The 22,808-nt window shown below is 44.2% G+C and overlaps 1 protein-coding gene across 1 annotated transcript; it reads right to left on the bottom strand.

The window, feature by feature from the left end:
- Positions 1-5,802: 5,802 nt before the first annotated feature.
- RAB11A (RAB11A, member RAS oncogene family) lies at positions 5,803-22,274 on the bottom strand. Its single transcript, XM_015818586.1, has 5 exons — positions 22,145-22,274; positions 14,723-14,918; positions 13,109-13,302; positions 8,041-8,121; positions 5,803-6,025 (listed from the first exon to the last, which is right to left on the bottom strand). The coding sequence occupies exons 1-5, from the start codon at positions 22,185-22,187 to the stop codon at positions 5,886-5,888; spliced, it is 654 nt and encodes a 217-aa protein (XP_015674072.1). The 5' UTR covers positions 22,188-22,274; the 3' UTR covers positions 5,803-5,885.
- Positions 22,275-22,808: the final 534 nt, after the last annotated feature.

The raw sequence follows: 22,808 nt of genomic DNA, 5'->3' as shown, positions 1-22,808 counted from the left end.
ATCCAGAAAGTACTTCTTCAAGGAACCCAGAAATACGGTGCTTTAGAAAATCACGGCCGCCATAACTTGATACTCTTCCGTTCTACACAGAGTGAAGAATCCAGTTTTTTATGGCTGCAGAAGTTCAGAAATTCTTCATGGTCCACAGAGTTTATAGAAGGTTAGGTTCATAAGCGCTTACTCTACTGAGCATGACTATTACTGCTCCTTGCCCACCCCATGCATCCATTGGTCCACTTTTAGGAGCTGGTCTCCATCCATCCATCCATCCTTCTCAAGAGATGTGGTCGAACGACAGCAATCTGCAACCGAGTCCGTGCCCGTCTGTTCTCAGGTGGCATTGGCAGTGTGGACTGGGATAATCTCAAAATGCTTGTTTTATCTCGCAGTGGAATGAATAGGAGATTGGCTGGACAGAGCTAAAGCACAGGGGTCAGAGCATAGCCAGGGACTCTTAATTACACTTTTGGGTCCTTCTGCTGACAAAGGTGGCATGTTTGCGCGATGCACCAAGGATTGTGTACATAAAAGATGTTCAAGAACGGCCTTACCCAAACACACATGACAGTTGTCTAAACCTGAACTGGACATTGGTAGCATCCTTCTTCAACATGGTTTACTCTAGTAGAGATGGACTACAAGAACTTTCCTTGATCTTGGTGTCCTCCAGATGTGTAGACTTCTGTTCCCAGAATTCTCAGTAATAGTCATTGGCCAAAGAATTATGGAGATTCAGTCCATGCATAACAGAGCTACCAAGTAACAGAAGGCTGTATTTCATCATCCTTCCCAATCAGTATGAATAACGTCCATGCTAAATGGACAAGAAATGTCCATATACCATTAAGGCACAATTGAGTGGAATTTGTAAGAGAAAGGAAAATGAAAAGAACAGCTTGCGAAAACGTGACAAAAGGTATCAGATCCACTGACCAGAAAGTGCTTGCATCTGATCAGGTTCTTGAAGGAGACATTCATAGCTATGGATCGTTCTATTACCCAGGTTGATAGGTTGAAAATATTATTTAATCAGAAATAAATTGGGTAATAAAATGCAGGTACTGAATGTATTATCAGCCTGGTGAAGGTGGGGGTCAATGAACCTTTTCAGGTGTGCGTGTGTGTGGGGGGGGGGAGGGTACCTTTATCACCTCTGATGTGATACTATTCAACTAGAAACAAAATATGGTTTACTAGATCTCCATTTTTTCTGAAATTGCATGAGATCTCATATACGTATATAGGAATCTTGCTAGATTTGTTGATTATAGAAGATAGGGTTAAATGGATCAGTGGATCTGTTGCAGACCCCAGATGGATAATCCATTGTATATATGCTCTAGTGGCCAGAAAACAGTTGTGAAGGCCAGAAACTGGATACTTGCCAGCCATATTTGCTGCCACCAGCATAGACTAGACTGTTATCTCCAGATGTGGGATTGCAGCTCCCGGGTTTAACACCCGGGGATTGCTACGCATTGAAAATTCTTGGCTTGATGACCCAGAGATCTCCGATTCAGTTCAACGTGGCTTCCGCAGCTCCTGAAAAAGTTACAATCAGAGAGTCGTAGAACTGTGGAGTGGGAAGAGACCACTACCACAAACAGGTAGTCCAACATGGCTCCCTATTTTTGTGGGAACAGCTGCTTTGAACTTAATTGAACATGATGCCAAGCCAGTTCACTCAACGAGAGGCGTAGCTGCCAGTTGTCAACAAGACCAAATGGTGAGAGGGGTTAAGAGGGGCCACATTTCCAGACAAGAGATGCTCTCACACTACTAGTAGAAGGGCGAGGGAAGCTGCAAGGCTATTTGAGGGGAAGAATGGGGTTACTTTTCTCATCAAGTGAATGCACAGATGAAGGGCCGGTCTTCCCTACTCCGTGTCCATCTGGAGAACCAAGAGAATCATCTCTTCAGAGCCCAGCATTGAAGTTCTGCTTTGATTGGTAACAGGTATTAGAAGTAGGACAGCCATGTTAGTTTATGGTAGCAACACTATCAGGAGTCTGGTAGCACCTTTACCGGCTCACAAATTTTATTCCAAGGCATAAGCCTGATGTTTCAGCCAAGTTAGGTTTGCTAGTAACGATAGGGTAACTGTATTGGTAGGACAGGTAGGGAATCAAGTGAGTAGCTAATAGCAGAAGGCACCTTCCACAGATTGCTCGCTTTGGACCGATGGTAGGAGTTTAATCCAGATCATCTTCAGAACTAACATGGGTGTTACACCTCCAATAGGTAGGCCAGACCGGGAAATCCACTCTGTGGGAAGACTAAAACTAATTTTATTGAGGTTGGCTTTAATAACAGAAGTTTGCAAGTCTGATTGTGCTGCACCTTCTCCTTCTTACACTGAAGGAGAAGTAGGAAGGTGTTTGCTTGAGCTGTTTTCAAATATTATCTTGCTCTGGACTTTAAAAAATTATTAATCCCCTTTCGCCTATACAACAGTTCCTGTGTGTGTCCATCAAGCTCATCTCGCTTATTGTCACCATGGCAGAAGGGATGCTGAGGAACTGAGTAGTTTACTCCCTCAGTAAAAGCAAAGGACTTTTTGGGGGGCGGGTGGGGGGAATTGGTGGGAAATGAAGGCCTAATTCCAAAGCAAAGTAGAGGGTGGATTTCTGCACTGGTCAGTGGATGAAGCAAAATTGCACCCCGGTTAGATTTTAGGAGAATGACTTTTTTTCCAGAGCAGAAAAAAAAGTAATTATTTACACGAATGCTGCATGTGTGCATGGGGGAAAATGATCTATTGGCAATAGCTGTTTTACTTTCCAAGAGAGCCTTATCCAAAAATATATTTAAAAAGTAGAACTTTATTTTGTAGGACCTGTAGGGATATATATTTTAAATACATGTATAGGGGGGGGGGGAAATAAATAAAAGTCTTACCTCAGAATTAGCAAGGGGAAAATCCTCCATGAAGGCTTTTTTTATTTCAACTGGGCATCTTCACAATTAAGTTGACTTGGAAATTAACATACAGACCTAGATAAAGTCATGAATATGGAGTGCTGCACTTTTCAAGGAAGACATACCTGCAAACAGATGCAACAACTGACCGGGACCAGCCTGGTTCTGATGGAGGTATGGATGCAAAATAATGGGTAACCTCTTAAGCTTATCCGGTTCGTAAAAGTATGCAAGTTTTCAGGTGAATTTTTCTCCGGCAGGAGATGACGGCTGAAGATCCAGGAAATGTTTATGCTGCACTATATAAACTGAGTGTCCCCGGTGTCCAAAATAAAGGGGTGGAGAATACGTAGATTACATTACATCCAGCAGGAGGCACTGAAAAGCAGACCCGTCCCTTTAAATGAGAATACAAACGTTGTAATGGCAATACTTTTTTTAAAAGCAAGACATATTTGTAATATTTGTTGACCAAACGAAGGTAATATTATACCTTGTTAAAAAATAAACTGAATTTCTCTCTGTTGCATTTTTCCCCCCCTACGGTTATTTCTAAGGGTACAATGACCAGTGAAAAGTGCTAATTGTTTTAAAGCAAAAACAAAAAAAAGTGATAGCAGAATAACAGAATTGGAAGGGACCCTTGGAGGTCTTCTATGCCAACCCCGTTCAAGCAAGAGACCCTATACCATGGGTAGGCAACCCACGGCTCTCTCTCTCTCCTCTCTCTCTCTCTCACACCATCATCCAACTCCCCTGAATGTTTTTAATCCTCTTGGCATGCTATATAAGATACAGGAACTGGCTGATGGGGTTCTCCTGTTCATCCAGAAAGCTTTATCCATCGGAAGCAACCAGAAAAAAAAAGTTTAATTATTTGGAGAAGTGGGAGAATTGTTCATGGTCACAACTTTCTTTTCCCACGATGACAAAACACCCAAAGTTTAAAGCTCTGCAAAGAGAAAGCAATAAAGTGCGCAAAGTGGAACAGTAAATGAGTCAGATTTGCGTGTCAAGTTGATCCACATAATTTATTCACATGTTAATTCCAATCATCTTCCCGCAGCTCAAGGGCACTCGTCCTTCCCCTTTAAATATCAAATGCCCATCAGAGCCTAATTCCAAAGAAGCTCACTCCATAACCTCTGAACAATCCCCTGTGATTCTTTATTAGAATTCCAAAAATGAATAACTTTAAATCAATCTTAAAAAATACTCAAGGTACAGAATGTGCATACAGTACAAAGCAATTTACAAAAAAAAAAAAGAAGAGGTGGGAAGGGAAAGAACAAAAAAAAAGTGTGCAGAGAGATAACACTGGAGAGGGAGAATGAAAGGATGATCGGACTACAGCAATGCCCTCGGTGTGCCTTACACGTCATGAGCACTGCAAGACTGGCAGACGAACTGAGCGGGGGGCAGCCTTCAACACAGCAGGCAGGACAGACCTGTGAGAACCTTCCTTCCTTCCTTCCTTCTTCCCTCCCTCCTTTTCCTTCCTTCTCCTTTCCTTCCTTCCTTCCTTCCCCCTATAAACCAGGGACTCTTTCCTCTTCAGCTGGGCTTCCCAAAGACTGCACAATTCTGTATGTGCTGATGTGCACACCCCACCCCTCTTTTGAACAGTGCTGCAGACGAGCAGGCAGTGCGGGCTGCAAACCGTAACAGTGCCTGGGGGAATGAGGTGAAGGAATGTCCTCTACTCTAAGAAAGCCAGGGGGAGGAGGGCCTCCTGGGCCTTTTTAGCATGCAACTCAAGGGCTTCCAGGCCAGGAACTGCCCCCCCCCCTGAGAAACTAAACCAGCTTCGCCAGTCTTGGGCGGGGGATGCACCAGTGCCACTTTTGCTGACAATTCTCATTAAAAAGTCAAAAGGGTCTCTTAGGAGCTCTAACGCCCATCTCCAAGCCTTCTCCATAACCTGTACATGTGCACCATGCAAGATGACCCCCAGGGCCCACACTGGATCGCGCGTCCACGCTAAAGACTGCAACGACGAGCCACAGGGACTAGCAAGAAGAGCGAGATGGCACTTCCCTCTGATGGTAACTACGTGGCACTCAACATCCAGCAACAGATGTTGGGCCTTCATCGGGTAGACGGTAATTTAATCCGCCCAGTGGCGTCACGGAGATGATTGATCCCTCTGCTTGCTTGCAAGGGGAAACGTCCTCCATCTGCTCAGACTGAATAAAACCCATCGAAAGGCATACAGGTGTGCGGCCTTAACAAAGCCAATTCCAAAAGCGAGGCCACAGGCCAGGTGGCCAGGAAGGGCCAAGAGGCTCTGCTCATGATGCTAATCCATTAGGCCCAGCTGTTCCCAGAGGTTATCCCCAACTTTTGTCTTCCAAACAGGACCACAGCACTGGTCCGAAACAAAGGCAGCCCAACAAACAATCTACAATGTGAAACAAAGGCCCAGACCAGGCCAACAACTGCCCATGGAATGCAATCGTGGCTTTCTCAACCTGGCATTCTCCTGGCCCGTTTTTCCTACACCTCCCATCATCTCTGGCCGGTGGTGGGGCTGAAAGGGATGATGGGAGCTGTAGTCTGCAGGATGCGACAGGCCAAGGGACGACATCTAACACTGAGGCCAGAGAGTGGACAAGGGAGTTATCAAAGATGAGTTGGGTTGACAGGAGGGTCTGAGTGGTGGTGAGCCAGGCAGAAGACCCCCTGTGATGGTTAGCCATGTTTGCCTTGCAGGACACTCGCATTCCGATAATGCTGCAGCCTCGTGTAAAAAGAGATGAGTCACAGAACTGAGGTGGAAGACGAGAAGAAACGGTGACGAAATGAGGAAATGGAGAGAGGAGAGTAAAATAAAGACAATGTGTAACTGAAGCAAAAAGGGAGAGAAAGAGTGGAGAAGAAAGAGAGAGAAAAGTAATGTCAGCTCGAGCTCCGCTTCCATTCAGATCTGGGGAAATATACACAGCTTTCCAGGAGTTGAACTTTTGTTATATATTTTGACAGCACTGCATCTTTGGTTTGTTTTCCGTGGTGGGAGGAACGTGGATCGGGACCACGTTGTTGCTTGGAGACATGTCGTTCTCGCGTCTGTCTGACATCTGTTTCTGGGACACGATGCGATAAATCTCTGAAAGAGAGAAGCTGCGGGTGACCAGGGAGGGAGAAGAGGGGCCGGGGTGCGGGCGAGCATTATCGTGAACCAACACCACACCGGAAGGGGTGCCATAGAAAATCCCGCCAAATGAGAAGATGCCAAAGGAGTCCTGCTAGTGAAGTCCACGGAGCGTGGTTCGACCATCAATTCAGACGTCTGCCGTGAAACGTTGCGAAAACTCAGATGAGCCATCCATAACAAGCATCGGGGCCTGCTGACTTCCGGTGTGGTGTTGGTTCACGATAATGCTCGCCCGCACATCGCTAGACGCACCCAAGAACCTTTGAAGCAGTTCCGTTGGGATGTTTTTGTTCACTACCCCCTATAGCCCAGGAGTCCGTGGGGCTGTGCACACTGGAGCCACATCCAGCGCGTTCTTAAGCTAGTCACAGGCCAACCTAAAGACCTCAGATCAGCTCACGCGATTGGTAGGCCTGGAATTCTAGGAGCTGTAAAAAAACCCCAACACATCTCAGGCCGGTTGCAAAAGCTGGTCTGGGCCCAGTCAATTTCTTGGAATTGCTGAGCACCGGTTCCCACTGACCCAACACCCTGGCAAAGAGTTCTTCCCGCTTAGGGAGATTAAAGGCTGACCTGGGATGACTGGTTCTCACCTGAGCTTAAAGCCACTCCGAGCACCACTTCCAAATTCCAGAAGACCACACTCTTATCTCCTAAGCTGTTGTTTATCAAGCAGAGATCCAGAGGCATTTCCTGTCCCTCCAACACGTATACAAATGCTACCTTTGAGACTTACTACAATCCCTCTACAGTTAATTGGGATATCTGGCCTTCTTGGGTTGTACACTTTGGCAGTACATGCCTGAAATCAATCACTTCTGTTGTTTGCCTTAAATGGGGAGGGGGGGGGGTTTTACAAGACGAGGCTCCAACAGGACACAGCCTTCTACAGAGATTTCTCAAGCAGAAGAAAGGAAAACCCACATCCTTAATTCAGAAGACCGCCTCCCTAACCCCATGCTCTGGGAGTGCGTGTGAAACAGAAAATGTGGTTTATCTCAAACAGCACATTCCAGGTCCAGGTGGTCCTCGGCTTACAACAGTTCATTTAGTGACCGTTCAAAGTTACAACGGCACTCAAAAAAGCGACTTACGGCCGTTGTTTTACAGACACAACTGTTGCGGCATCCCCATGATCACGTGATCAAAATTCAGAGGCTCGGCAACTGACTCATATTTATGACAATTGCGGCGTCCCGGGGTTTATGTGATCCCCTTTTGTGACCTCCAGACAAGCAAAGTCAATGGGGAAGCCAGATTCATTTTACAGCCGTGTAGCTAACTTCACAACTGCAGTGACACACTTAACAACCATGGCAAGAAAGGCTGTAAAATGGGGCAAAGTTCACTTAACAAATGTCTTATTTAGCAACAGAAATTTTGGGCTCGTTAGATTGAGGACCACCTGTATTCTTCTGAAATGTTTCAGATGGGCCACAGTTCAGCAGAAACAAAATCCAGAATACTTCTGACCCTCCAGCTTCCAGTATCTGGAGTGATCCCAAAGTGATGCGATGGGGCAAGTAGGCTAAGATTGGACCGCCACCTTGCCTGCTCTCCCTTCTCTGCCTGGCCAAGGCATGACAATCCCCCTGTCCCCCAAAGGGCTGCACCCAGGGCCACAGGGAAGCCTTGCATCCCAGTTTCTTTCCTACCTTCCTTCTACTGCTGCTCAGAATCATGTCTCAGTTCAGTCCCATCTTCTTCCCAAAGGCAGCTGTTCCCTTATTTATTGTTTTTTTTTATTTAGAGAATTTGTATGGCCACCCACTCACTCTCAGTTATTCTGGGGGCTTACAAGAAAAATAAAGCAACCATTAATTGGAATGGGTGTAGGTGGAATATTCAGGACTGGGGAATGGAGTGTCTTCAACCAGCTTGGCATTCCAAAGGCAAAGTCAACCACACACTTTTTAAGAATCTTAGGGACAAGGACAATTCTACATGGCCTCTAAGGCCCCACTCACCAGTCAGAATGGTCTGGAAAGCAGCTTCCACGTTGGTCGAGTCCAAAGCAGAGGTCTCGATAAACGACAGGCCGTTCTTTTCTGTGGGAAAGAGGACAGACTGGTCAGCGGGTTGTGGCCTGGGAGCTTCCTGACTTTGGGAAGCGGCCAGTGGAGGACAAAATGGAGTGTGAGACACCCCCCTACTCTTGATTTTCACCTTTGTTGTTAATCTTAATTTTAATGCTTTTAATGTTTTTATATTGGTGCTTTTATACCACTGTAACCTAACTCAAGAGACCCTCGAAAGAATGAGATGGGCAGCATATTTAACACAGATGCACAGGTAGTCCTCGACTTACAACAGTTCAGTTAGTGACCATTCAACATTACAACAGCACTGAAAAAGCGATTTATGACTGTTTTTCACACTTATGACCATTGTTCTATCCCGATCGTCACGTGATCAAAATTCATACCCTTGGCAACTGATTTGTATTGTGGACAGTCGCAGTGTCCCGGGGTCATGTGATCCCCTTCTATGACCTTCTGTCAAGCAAAGTCAATGGGGGAAGCCAGATTCACTTAAGACCTGTGTTACTAACTTAATAGCTGCAGAGGTTCACTTAACAATTGTGGCAAGAAAATTCATAATGGCAAAATTGTGGCAAAACGTCTCCTCCTTGGGCAGGACGTTACTCTAGAACAGTGGTGGCGAACCTATGGCACGGGTGCCAGAGGCGGCACTCAGAGCCCTCTCTGTGGGCCCGCGCGCCGTCGCCCCAGTCCTAGGCCTTCAGCTGGGTTTTATAAAACCTTTTTGCTTTAGGCCTCCGCCGCCATGTGCAAAAAAAAAAAAAGGTTCAATCAGTCAATTTCAACTTCTCGCAGGAAAAAAAAAGTCCTTGCAAAGTTGGAATTGATTGATTGAACTTTTTAGTCCCACCCAGTCTGCCGTTACCACTGCAGCCATGCCCACCCAACTGGCCACGCCCACCCAACTGGCCACGCCCAGCCAATGGGCCACACCCACCTGGCACTCAAAGATGCATACGTGGGTTTTGGGTTGCAGTTTGGGCACTCAGTCTCTAAAAGGTTTGCCATCACTGCTCTAGAAGATTTTCAAGGTCCCTCCCAACCCTGTGATTTTTTGTTTCTATTGCGCAGCCTTCTTGTGTTTTGTCCTTCTCCACACCCTTCTTAACCAACCTGTGGGTGCCAGAATATTTTTATAGTGCTTTGTTTGCATAAGGAGATACAACAACCGTTTCCCTTTGTTGAACAAAGAACCAGGTGACTTCGCCGCTTCTGTTTTTCTTTCTTTTTCTTCAGAGTGGGGTGTTGTGGCTTTAGGCAATATAAGCTGGAAACTGTAACACCACGGTGGGTTCGGACAAGGCAAACTTTTACAGATAAGGAGAAACAAGCTTACATCGATGCTAAAAGTTATTAAACGCAAAACTGTTTGAATTGTACAATTTAAAGCTAAGTATCGTATTGAGAGGCGATTGCAAAATACATTCCATTATTTTATATTATGAAAAAGGTTTCAGTCATAGAGCTTAATGCCTAACCTTAAGGCGCCCGCTGCATTGCTATTTGTTATTTATAACTGCTAGAAAGAGAAAAGGAAACCAAAAGGAAAAGAAAAAAGAAAAAAAGGAACTAGGCCAGGGGTGTCAAACTTGCAACGTCACCTGAACTGTTGTGAGGTATCGTGACTTCTGCCATTGTCAGCAATGGGGTGGGCGCGGTTTCGCTATGATGCATCCGGCCCGCGGGCCGGCAGTTTGACACCCCTGAACTAGATGGAAAAATAGGCAGGTTTTTTTTTATTTTTAATTTCCTTCTTTTTATTCAACTAATTATGCAGTACGTGTAAACTTCTAGAAACCATACTGTCTTTGAACAGTTCTTTTTTCAAGGGAGTTGTGGAGCAAATTGAGGAGGGGAGCAGGCAGAACCGAAACCCCTTTGGCTTCTGGCTGGCCCACGGCTTAGAATGAGGTCTTGCTGAAAACAAAAGAGGTAGTCCTCAACTTATGACAACTGAGCCCAGCTGTTAAGCGAATCATCGCAGTTGTTAAGTTAGTAACATGGCTGTTAAGTGAATTTGGCTTCCCCATGGACTTTGCTTGTCAGAAGATTGCAAAAGGGGATGACGTGATCCCAGGACGCTGCAACCGTCATAAATACACGCCAGTTACTAAGCATCTGGATTTTGATCATGTAACTATGGTCATAAGGGTGGAAAACAGCCACGAGTCACTTTTTTCAGTGCTGTTATAACTTCAAAAGGTCACTGAAGAAATAGCTGTAAGTCAATGATTTCCTGTATAGCCCTCATAGCTCACACTTAAAAAAAAAAAAGCTTCTTTCACCAGAAGAGCAAGAATATTTTTAAAATTAGGGGGGGGGAAATGAGTAAACATCAAGCTGGCTTAAAGGCAACCTTTCTCTCCTTACAACTTCTTGTTTTCTCTTCCTGAGTGATTAGCAAAGTGTCCTGTGCACAGACAGGAAGGAATTTTTGCAATCCCCAGAAAACAATATTTTGGTGCAAGAGGCTGAGTGGAGAATTGAGGGGGGGGAGGCATGCCATTTCTTTAACACAAAATCCAATTGCCAGCATTTTCCTCCTTCTCTCCTCCCGGCAATCAAAAATCTTCTCTTGACTGCAAGGGGCATAAATCAAGCCTTTTTAATCATGATTAGTGCAAAGGATCCAATGTCACATTCCAGAGTGAAATAAACCGGAGTCTGAAACTCAGATTTATTTGCATGAGGTCACAACACACAGCTCCATAGTTTAATTGCTCTTGCCCTCCAGTGTGGGGGAAGGAGGGGAAAAAGTGCAGATCCTTGTTTAATTTTTTAAAAAGCCTAGCTACTGTTTAGCTGATGTGCACTCCCATTGATGGGATTGATAGGTCACTAAAATATAATTCTGGTTGACAAATATGCAAAGAACAGCAGTTGCAGGCACCAGCAATTTCTCCAGCAGATACTGGACGGACTATCAGGAAAGTCAGGAGAAGATAAGAATTGGGGGAGTGAAGGATGTGCTGAAATATTTGAGGAGCTGCCACAAAGATGAGGGGGGGGGGGGTCAGCCTATTTTCCAAAGCACCAGAAGTGAAGATCAGAAACAATGGATGGAAACCAATCAAGGAGAGAAGCAATCTAGAACTAAGCAGGAATTTCCTGACAGCGAGAACAATTAACCTGTGGAACGACTTGCCTCTGGAAGTTGTGGGTGCTCCAACACTGGAAGCTTTTAAGAAAAAAATGGGCAACCATTTCTCTGCAATGGTATAGAGTTGGACTAGAAGACCTCCAAGGTCCCTTCCAACTCTGTTCTGTTTTTAAGCAAAGTAAGCTGGGAAGAGGGAGATGAATCAAGGCACAAACCTGCTAAATACAGAGCAAGACCACCGATTACTTCGACAGGGAATCCTCATCTTATGATCGGTCATTTAATGACAATTTGAAGTTGCAATTCCTCCCCCAAAAGCTACGTATGATTCAGTTCCAAGTTGTGACAGCTGGACGCATCCGTGCAGTCACATGATTGCATTTGGGGCACTTGGCCATCAGCTCACTTGTACAGCCAGTTGTAGCACTGCCCAGTCATAAGACTGTGATTGATGTTTTTTTACCAGTTTCCTGCATTTCTGGCAAAAAACACCCAGCATGGACTCACTTAAGTTTCATGGTGTTTGCTTAATGACTGCCATGTTCACTTAACAACTGCTGCACAAAAAGTCATAGAATCAGATCTGATCACATGGGTGCCTCAATTTATGACCATCATGCCTTAGACCGGGGGTAGGCAACCTTGGCTCTTTTATGACTCGTGGACTTCAACTCCGAGAATCCCTGAGCCAACATGGCTCAGCTTGGAAACCTCTCCCTTTTTCCTCAGCATGGCTGGCTCAGGAATTCTGGGAGTTGAAGTCCACGAGTCATAAAAGAACCGAGGTTGCCTACCCCTGACTTAAGTCATAAAATCAGATTTGGTCACAGGGGTGCCTTGATTTACGACCATCGTGATGTACGGAAACTCCAGGCTCCATGGTGGTGGTAAGTGGAGGAGTAGTTGCGCAAGCAGTTCTCCTCTTTTTGAACCCTGTAAACAGTTTCGGTCATGAGTGACACAAATTAAACACAAGCATGACTTCACAACCCGGCCCTGACCTCTCCCAGCCTGGTAAAGAAAAAGACTACAGACAACTTCTAAAAAGAATAAACAAGGAAACGGTAGAAGGAAATATGTTTTTTTTTCCAGCTAAACAGGATTCAGAGAGAAGCAGAGATGGGAAAATCGGTAACGAAGCAGAGATTTAGAAATAAGAGCATGGAGGCGCCTTAAGCACATCTAAGAATAACGTGCAAAAAAAACAAGCATACAAAAAGAGTTTGCATCTTTTTTTGTCATCAGGTTGAACCATGAAGTGAGCAAAAGGCCTCAGTCAGATCTTAAAGTCCGCAAGCGCAAAGTGAATTGAGTTGCAGCTTAGAAGAGGCTTCACAGGAAAGTTGAAAGGGGATGATAACAAGCAAGGCACTACGGCGACTGATTTTTCTAAAGTTTCGGCTTGATTATGGATTACTAATGTTTAACGTGAAATAATAAATGGAGCAAACACTCCTCAAAAGAGGAAAATCATCATCATTTCTTTTTTTTAAAAAAGATATAATTTGCCTATATTTCTTTTCTTCCTAAAAAATGGGTGTAACTTATAAAAATACAGGGAATTTATTTCAGCAGGAACAAAGAAGAAAATTGCATATTAATTAATATTAACTGAAATTAATTGTATATTAATTTCCAACTAAAACCAGAACTTGTACTGATTGACGCGCACAGTAGATTCGTTGGTGATGGGCATTCATTTGCATGGCTCTGAAACTTTTGGTACTGGGAATTTATGCCCTAAATGAGAATAAAGTACTGTTCTATAAATGATTTATGGGGAGATTAGTAGGTTTTTCTTGAGAAAATTGGTGTTTGGAGGGGGATTTGGGATGATCTCCCCACAACTAGACAGAGCTTTGGAGGAAAAAAATAACGTTAAAAATCACTGACCTGCAAAGGCCCGGGCCTCGTCTGTTGGAACCGCTCGCAGATGGCGCAGGTCACTTTTATTGCCCACCAACATAATAACAATATTGCTGTCCGCATGGTCCCTCAGCTCCTTCAGCCACCGTTCCACGTTTTCGTAGGTGAGATGCTTGGCAATGTCATACACCAGTAGGGCCCCCACAGCACCACGGTAATAGCTGGAGGCACAAAGCACACACAACAGGGTTCATTTGCCATTTACATTTCTCGGTCCACCCGCTCACTGACAAATCTTGGGTAGCCTTCAAGGATGGAAACAAATGCTATACTGGTAGTCCTCGACTTTCAACCATAATTGAGTGCCAATTTTTTGTTGCTAAGTGGGTTTTGCCCCATTTTACGACTTTTCGTGCCGTAGTTAAATGAATCACTACAATTCTTAAGTTAGTAACACGGTTGTTAAGAGTCACTTAAGTGACTCTGAATTCCCCACTGACTTTGCTGATCAAAAGGTTGCAAAAGGGGATCACCTGATCCCGGGACACTGCGGCCGTCATAAATAAGAACCCGTTTGAAGACCCCTGGCCTAGTTGTACAGAATAAAGGTGGGACATATATTGAACAAAAAAATATAATCTCCTGTGTCTCTTCCTGTGAAGCAATCCTTGGACCCCCTCAAAGAGGGTGCTCAATCTCCCACATGTGAGAAAAAAAACCTGAGGGCCTTTTCAAATCCAGGAGAAGCTGAACAGCCATCATCTATTTTAACCATGATCTGTTAAATTACACTACACTGGACTTATACCAATCAAACCACGCTGCATCTTAGTGTAATGCACAAACTTAATAGGTGAGATGCAACTGATCCTCAGCAAATTAGAAGCCATTAACTAATACAGAATTTAATATCTGAGAGCCTCAAGCTAATTCTCTCATCATGTGCTTTTGTTAACAAACCTAACAACAAGGAGTCAGGACTTTCAGGACATTAATTGTATCACATTGTTACTAATTTATTTACAAATAAAAGAGTTTTAAAGCTTTTCTAAAGAGCACTTAACAAGGATCTAGGTAGGAGCAGAGAGTTTCACAACATGGAAAGGGAAATCTATATTGTATGAGTTAGTTTTAAATTAACTAACTAAATTAATTAATTTTAAATTAATTTAAAATTAAGGGTGCAAAGGTCTTTCAGAGACAAAGCCAACAGAACCAGGAGGAAGAACAAAATTTGATTTCATCTACATTTAAATTTACCTTGCATTTATACCAGTATTCCCCAACTTTTCCAGCTTGGCCGTAGCAGTGGAGGGAGAGTGGATGGTTTCGCATGTGTGTGCAGCTTTCACAAATGTAACCTCATGCGCGCGTACACTCACCCACCACTACTGAGGCCCGGTTTGAAACGGGCTGCAGCCCGGCACCGGCTCATGGACAAAGGATTGGGGACCCCTGATTTAAACCACCTTAATATAGCTAGTGTGACTGTTCCCAGCACATCATTGTCTCCCCTCTGCCGTGTAGGATCGTTCCATTTTCCTATGCAGGAAACTGTATAGAAAACAGGGTGGAGACCTAATAAATAAGACAGGCACGTGTGGATGCTCCGTCTGGGCAGGAAGAGAAGGGACCACTTACGCAGAGGTGATGGCCCGATATCGCTCCTGCCCAGCCGTGTCCCAGATCTGAGCTTTGATGGTCTTGCCGTCGACTTGAATGCTCCGTGTGGCAAACTCTACCCCGATGGTGCTTTTGCTCTCCAGGTTGAATTCATTGCGCGTGAAGCGAGAGAGGAGGTTGCTCTTCCCAACTCCGGAGTCGCCAATCAGAACCACTGGAAGAAGATTATTGGAGAAAGAACTTAGGGGGGAAAAATGGAACTTTGCTATTCTATCCTGTGGGCGCAAAAGAACAGAAAGGCACGTCAGTTCCCACAATGGAAGAATGGGTGGGAAAAGTGATGGAGTTGACAGGGATCACAACAAGCTCTTCCTGATAAGGCAAGTCTCTCACACATAAAAAGTTATCCATCATTACAAACAGCCCCAGCAGGAAAGGAGGTTTTCAAAGAAAAACACCAAAGGTTATGAACATTCCCAGACGCACAGCCAAAGTTGCACCCAATTCAAATGTCAGGTTAATTAGTTGTTGTGGTTTCTGCTGAAAGCAATAAATCCGGGGAGCCAGACAGAACTCCCCAGCACCAGGGTCCTGCTGAAAATTCCCACCACCCTTCCAGCCGGCAGGGCACACGGATTAGCCGGGCTCAGCAGCTCAACAAGGACACAAGCCAAGCCAGAGAGGAAATCCATTACCTCATAGTGTAATCAGCTGACTCATATTTACCGATCAAAACAGCTCAACCACTGCGGACAGGCTGAAAATTCTGCAAACACTTGCCAGATAAAAGGACTGGCTAGGATATTTAATCTACACAGGACCATTCAGTTACTCCTGATAGAAGAATACAAATAGGCAGCCCCGTCTCCATTCTCTGCAAAAATCAGTAAAATCAGATGAATGACCACCCCCCCCAATCAGTCTCAAATAAGAAATCAAGCTCACAAAGGCAATCTTGATCCTTATAATTAAGATTTGGCTAAATGCTTTTGGAAAAATCTTGCCAAGAAAACGGCAGGGACCTGTCCAGAAAGTTCTCTGAGAACTGAACATAATTGAATGAAGGAAAAAGCTTACACTTTCAAAAAAGTTTATAATTCCAAAGATGAAAAAAAACCAAAACCTAATACAAACTAAACAGACCTGAAAAAGAATGAAAAGAAAAAATTGAAAGTGCAGAAAATAAAAAGACAGAAAAAAAGAAAATAATACTAAAGATATAAAATAAATAAAAGATATAAAGAAGTAACTTCTCCCTCCAGCACAGCACGTGCAAATAATTTCAGAAACTCATCATTTTCTCTGCAAATATAATAATAAAACATCTCTGCTTCCCATGCATTCAGGTCAGGCCAGCAAAAGTCCAGAAATAACAGCATTTATATTTTACACTTCATCAAATAAGCCAACTTTATATTCCTTCCCTTTGGTTTTAACCATGTTAATCTCTAGTCTATTTAAATAATCTCTCAGAAGTTGATTTCTTTTCAAAGGGTCTCTTTGTCCCTTCTCAGAAAATCCTTCAAAACTTCAACAAGTCTCTTGCCAATCCAAAATAAGAAAAGTATCCAAGTCACTCTTCTGGTTTGTTATTTGTATACCCCTTATAATTACTAAGACATCAATTTGTACATCCAGTATAACATCTTTTTCCTTACCCTTCTTGTAACCTGTCATTTTTAAATCCATATTCAAATCAGCCTCGGTCTGAGTCTTGTCCAGTAAAACTTGTTTCTCTTCTATAATCTCTTTTAAAACCAGTTTGTCAATGATAGTAGACAATCTTAAGATTAACCTGAGTTTATTGTTCAGAAACACCCTTTGGTTCATTCCAAAATTAAACTATTTTGCTCCATTTTGTGTTACTGAGACAAATGTACGTATTGTTAATTATAAACATCCGTTTATTTCTGGTTCCCTCTAGTGTCCAACCTTCTAAGTCCCATCTTATCATGCTTTTCCCCCCCTAAATAACAGCACAGGAAGGTATAATTAATTTCGAAATTATCTGAAATCCCTCTGGACCCTTAACCCTTATATAACTTCCTAAAATAAAGATTCTAATGGTATTTTTGCTGATTATTCCCCTTCCTTGTTTTTGAAGTCCTTAATCTTGCACCTAAAACTTCTTTCTTCAAGGACTGAAGGGGACTCACTCAATGAATGCTGCAAAACACATGGATCCAAAGGTTCTCAATAAGTGAAAAGCAATTCAAAGGCAATTCAAAAATAGGCGAGGCGAGGCTGAGCTTTCTGTCCATATAGACTACATTGTGACTGTAAGATTAGATGGAGTCCCTCGACTCCAAGCTACTCACGAGCTGACTGCAAAAACCTCGGTTCCTGCAGGACACTCCTGAGGAGCGCATGTGGGCAATCTCATCGTGGTCTCTCCTTTTTCTGAAGAGATTAAGGCAGCCAGAAGTCACCTTCTCTGCTGCTCCTTTGAGGATGTCTGGCTCATCCTCTGATCATCTGAAGCGCCTCCCAAAAATCTTACCCCTTCTCTCTCGGGGCACCAGCCCTTCAGAAAGGGGAAGACTTGGGCTTAAGACTAAACTGGTGGGACTCTGGATGTTGGCTTCTACCTTCTCTCAAGGCTCCATGCTTCCAGAAGAGGCCTCAGACAGATCAAGCAGGATGTCTCAAAAGGAAACTAAAGCAATGGGCTTCTCAGCCCCAGATACATTATTTTCTTTACACAATAACTTACTGCCCAAATAAAATTAGCAACATTGGACAGGGATGATCTGTACAGTTAGACTAAGGGACAGGCAGATGGTGATCAGGGAGTGTGGACTGCAACCTTCTGATTGGAAGCAACAAGAAGTCAAAACAATCTGGAAATCAAATATTCCCAACATAATCAGGGAAAATCTAGCCTAAAAGAATAGCATGGCTGTAATATGTTCTTTAAAGTGCGACTAGTCTATTCAGATCAAAGCTAATTAAGCTGGCTGAGGAATTCTGGGAGTTGAAGTCCACAAGTCATAAAAGGGCCAAGTTTGAAGACCCCTGCCCTAGAATCTCCCTCTATTAGGTTAGAAGGATATAGCTGTATGTGTCTTTATGCTTTATGTAAATGTACCATCACCATCATCATTTTGGTTGCCAAATTACTACAATGAAGGCTGTTCAACACTATTCTATCCCCAACTCCTCTATAAAGTCAGATGTTGCATGTTTTCAATAGCTCTTTTGGTGTTAAACTCTTAATTCCCTGCTGCTCGGACATTAACACATTTTTAATTTCTCAGTGCTAAACTTTCACATATAAGATCTGTATATCCTAAATAAAAACAACCCGTTTCTTACAGAAAAAAAATCTGCTTCTGTTACTCACCAACAGATCTGGTTCAAGCAGAACTTTTAATAATCAACTGCACTCTAGTGAAGGTTTTTAAAACATTAAACCAACACAACATGTTAGAGTTAAAATTGTTAGTGTAAAGAACATAGGGAAGACACAGCACGATTCAACTACCTCGTTCCTACCGAGTTCTTGATGACTGTTTTTAAAATCTCCAAGCTGCCTTTAAAATAAAGCATGCTTTGCAAAAACAGTCTGCTTTGGATTTGCTTCCAGTGCAAATATCAGCAAAACAAGATTAATGCTGAAGGATTCAACTGGCCACCCAATTGAAGTTGACATGCAGCACTTCTGGCCACTAAAAGCCTGATCAAAGGTAACTCCCAAACTACACTGTGTAATTTACTCCTAATGAAAAATAAGACAGAATTAAGTCTCAACTGACTTGCCTCTATTCCAATATCGCCTCTCTGATGCTATCTGGCAATAGTGGTGGTGGTGACAAGGCTACCTTTTTTGTTGAACTAGATGAAGGTAACTGATGGTGTCATTTGGACCTACATACACAGCCCACAGCCCAGATTTCTCTTCCCCCCCCCCGCTGCGCACAACAGCCCTGCGAGGCACGACAGGTGGGAAGGTCAGGGCTGGGCCAAGATGGAGAATCTCTGCTTGAATCACTTGTAGCAGGAAAAGCCAATACAAGCAACCTAACAAGCTCCAGCACATTTGTTCCACCAAAATTCTGCCATTATTATGGCAACCGAATGACATCATTTCTCATCCCAATTTGCATTATGGAAATAAACCTTCCCAGAATGCAACATTACATGGTACACGAGTAATGCTTTCATTGCTAGAACTTATTATGTAAACTCATTTTATTATTTGATTGATATTATACTATTTGGCTGTTTAAATTCTATTTTAATGTTTGTAGTTCTTACATTAGGTAATGCTGTTATGTTATTGTAAGTGTGGATGTTTTAAATGTTGATTTAAAGCAAGAGACTCTGAGTTCAAGTCTTGCCTTAGCCATGAAAGCCAGCTGGGAGACTTTGGGCCAGTTCTCAGCCCAATCCAGCTCACATGGTTGTCATTGTGGGGAAAATAGGAGGAGGAAAGTATATTGTGGGTGTTTGCTGTCTTATTTCTACAAATAAATCAATCAATCAAGGTGGGATAAATAACACTCAAAGTCATGGATATAAATGGAATGAACAAATACCAGTATTACCATAGAGTTGTTTGAAATTCAAATTACAGTATATTTATGTCATGCAGGCCAAAATGATGTAACAAATAATATAGGAAAGCACTTAGAGGCATTTCTATTATGTGAGTCAGTATGAGAATAATATGACAAGGCTAATTATTCTTCCTTGATGTTAACTATAATTGGCATCATTGGGCAGATGTTCTACATCTGGCCTGGCATTGAAAAGGAACTTCAGTTTACTGCATAGATTCTCCAGCTAGGAAGGCCTGATCAAAAGGAAACCGGGTTCCAAAGCCTAGGAAATAAACCAGGATGTTCCCACTTTAATCACCTTTACTTCTAAAAGCTGACTGCAAAGCTCCATGCAATACTTCCTTTTCCTAATGCAACGCCCATTATCTAAGCAGACAAATATGGTATTTTTTTGTGTTGTTTTTTAACATGCTGTGAGCCGCCCTGAGTCCCTCTGGGGAGAAGGGCGGCATAGAAGTTTAAATATAAATAAATAAATAAATATCCTGTTCACTATCAGAAAGCTGAATAAGCAACCTAGGAAGAATGTATACTGATCCCAAAGGAGGACAGTCAATGAATTTAGGCAGAAACAACAGGAAGGGAAATGAGGTCAGTTGCAGAATCAGAACCAGACAACCCACAGAACCTTTCACAATCAGAGTTGCCATTCAAAAGGTCCTGGACTTTGTGGGTCAGTGGGAGCATCTGCAATGCTGAGCATAACTAAAGGGAAGCTAATCTTTTCGTGAAATAGCTACCCCAAAACAAGGGAGATAATGTCTGGTGGTATACTGCTGCTTGGGGATAATATATTTTAAAGAGAATCCAGTTTAATGTGAGAAATACACATTAACTTTAAAAAGTGTACAATACATTAAAACAAATCTCATATTCAAAAGCTAGCCTTCTCTTTCCGCTCAAAGATACAAAATAAACCTGAAAGTTCGTGTATTTAAAATAAATCACATTTATCAAATCACTAAACTTCTGATTGAAAAGTCTTACCACTCTGGCAACCACTTCCTCTATTTCAAAGGGCCAAAAAAATTAGGGAAACAAAAAGATGTAAAAGAAAACCAATTTAGGACCAAAGAGAAGTGAAGATTATATTTTTTCAAAGCCAAAGCCAAGGCAATAATGGTTTATTCTCAAACTATAAATGTACTTTTCAAAAAAGATTTGCTTGAAAAAAAATTTTTTTTAAAAGAAAACAGGATAAGAAAACTTTTAATTGACCAAATCAGGAACTACCAGGCCCGGCATATCTGAAACAAAAGTCAAACCTCACCCCTGCAAGTATCTCTTCCAAATGATTGCAACAATCATTAGGATAAATACTATACAAAGTTAACAGTTTAGATCATAACATCAAAGGAGTGCTTGGAAAAGTTGGCAACCAAGAGAATGCTTACCAAGAATTTGATTTTTGCTGTACAACAAAACTCTAAGAAACAAAGTAAGTACTGGGGCAATAATAACAAAACACCCTTGGGAGCACTAAAAAACAATATAGATAAAAAGGGGAAAAAATTAAATGATTCTATAGTAACAAGACATTCCTGTTACACTTGATAACCTCCTTTGCTGCCAATGCTTTGTGCCACCCTGCCCATCCCTGAGCTAATACCTGGCCCTTATTTAAACATTCAACTATTATGCCTAGCAAGGAAAGACAATTCTGGAGAAAAGGTAATAAATAAGCTGGCATATTCAGAATTGAGAACCTAACTGTAGGAGGGTGGGGGAAGGAAATGAGACTGGGGGAAAAAGCGGGGGTAGAATCTATTAATTAGACTGGTTTACTCCCATCTTTTTTCTCCACCTGAATCAAACGTTCTTGCTCTTATTAAAGTACGTTTGGCTCGAATTAAGTGAATTGTCTCTGAGTAGCAGACGGTCTGCTCATTGGCAGAAAGGAATGGGGTAGGATGCTAAAGAAACACTTCTGCTCCTAACCATTTTACACCCCATACTGGATAATAAATACTTCAGAAATGCAACCTTTCTTCTTTGCTCTTTTATTAAGAGCAATTTTTTTTTTTTGCACCACAGAAAAGCCGGTCTTGAGTTCAAGGGTCACTTCCAAGTATCTCAGTCTGAGTTTTCTACAAGCCAAAGTGTTGGGTTTTTTTTTTTTAAAAAAAAAAGACCGGAAATGAAGATTTTGAAATGGATTATTGTGCCCGGGGTGCGAGGTGGGCACCCCTCCATTCTAGGGGCCACCCAACCCAGCCCCTCGCCCCAAAACCTACACAGGTGGAGCCCCCCTGATCTCTGCAGCCCAGCCCTCCCCCCCCACCTGCCTGTCTGCTGTCTCCAGAAAGGGAAGATAAGGCGAATGAATAAGACTTTTCCCAGCTTGACCAGGCTGCCAAGATTTATTAGATGCTGAGGTCCTTTTCTTTCCCCCCCCCAAAAAAGAAGGGGGGCTGCCCTGGGTGTCCCCGTCAGAGATTAAAGGGGTCCCTAAAGGAGACCTTCCCCTCTGGAACTGGGGCTCATTTCATTTCTCATCTCACACACACACACACACATACACACACACACCGCACACATTCCGCGGGAAGGGCGACGCCACAGCCCAGATTTCTGCCGCCCCCCCCCGCGCACAACAGCCCTGCGAGGCAGGACGGGCGGGAAGGTCAGGGCTGGGCCAAGGTCACCAGGGGCAGCTTCGGACGCCTCGTGAGGGGAAAGACGGACCCCTTCCCGGAGGGCGGAGCCGGGGGGGGGGCTCCCCGAGACCCTCGTCCTGCCCGCCAGGCAGGCCAGAGAGGAGCGACCGCCCCGCCGGGAAGCCTCTCCGCCCGCTGCGGGCAGGGCGAGGGGGCGGTGCGGGGGTCTTCTCCACCACCCCCCCGGCGGGAGCGGGGCGAGGCCTGCCTGGGCGGCCTACCTTTGAAGAGATAGTCGTACTCGTCGTCGCGGGAGCCCCCCATGGCGGCAATGGCGGCCTCTGAGAGAAGAAGGAAGCGCAGGCAGAGCCAAGGGCCGCTCCCTCCCTGCAGCGGCCGCTCCCTCCGCCTTCGGACCAGTGACGCTCCGGTTCCGCCCCCTGACCGGCCTCGCTCGCTGCTCTCCGCCCACCCGGGACACCTTCCGGGGTCAGCCGCGCCGAGGGCTACAAACGCTTCCGGGATGAGACCCGCGCGGTAGGGGCTTTTCCGGTCCCGACGGAGGAAAGGGAGGCGCCACAGAGACGCAAGGGCTAGGGCGTCTCCTCCAGAAGTTTCCGGCCCAAGCGAACAGGGCGGCCTAAATAGGCTGCCGGAAGTGTCTCTGCCTGGCCGACTCTCTGATTTTGATCACGAAAGAGGGGGGGGGGAAGCGAGGAACCTCCCGCGTCTCGGTCGCCACGAGCACGGCGGCCACTGGGCGACGCCCACGAGAGGCAGAGCTGCACTTTGCTGCCCCTACCGGCCGCCCGGCTCAATTGCAGCCAGGAACCGGGGAATTGCAAAAGAAAAAAAAAGGAGGGGGGAAGAGAGAGGCGGCGGTTGCAAAGGGCTGTGCCCCTGAGCATGCACAGAGTGCCGCCTTCTCCGCTCCCGGCTTGTATT

The sequence above is a fragment of the Protobothrops mucrosquamatus genome, unplaced genomic scaffold (assembly GCF_001527695.2).
Source record: "Protobothrops mucrosquamatus isolate PMUCROS unplaced genomic scaffold, P.Mucros_1.0 scaffold768, whole genome shotgun sequence".
Taxonomy (NCBI): domain Eukaryota; kingdom Metazoa; phylum Chordata; class Lepidosauria; order Squamata; family Viperidae; genus Protobothrops; species Protobothrops mucrosquamatus.
Note: the sequence above shows the minus strand (reverse complement) of the source record. Positions and strands in the feature narration are given on the sequence as shown.

Bases quoted from the DNA above. Each gene is read 5' to 3' on its own strand.
- RAB11A (XM_015818586.1), bottom strand. From the start codon at position 22,187: ATGGGGGGCTCCCGCGACGACGAGTACGACTATCTCTTCAAAG. The intron at 14,919-22,144 runs GTAGGCCGCCCA...ATCTTCTTCCAG, and splicing joins GTACGACTATCTCTTCAAAG to TGGTTCTGATTGGCGACTCC. The intron at 8,122-13,108 runs GTCAGTGATTTT...TCTTTCCCACAG, and splicing joins CGAGGCCCGGGCCTTTGCAG to AAAAGAACGGCCTGTCGTTT.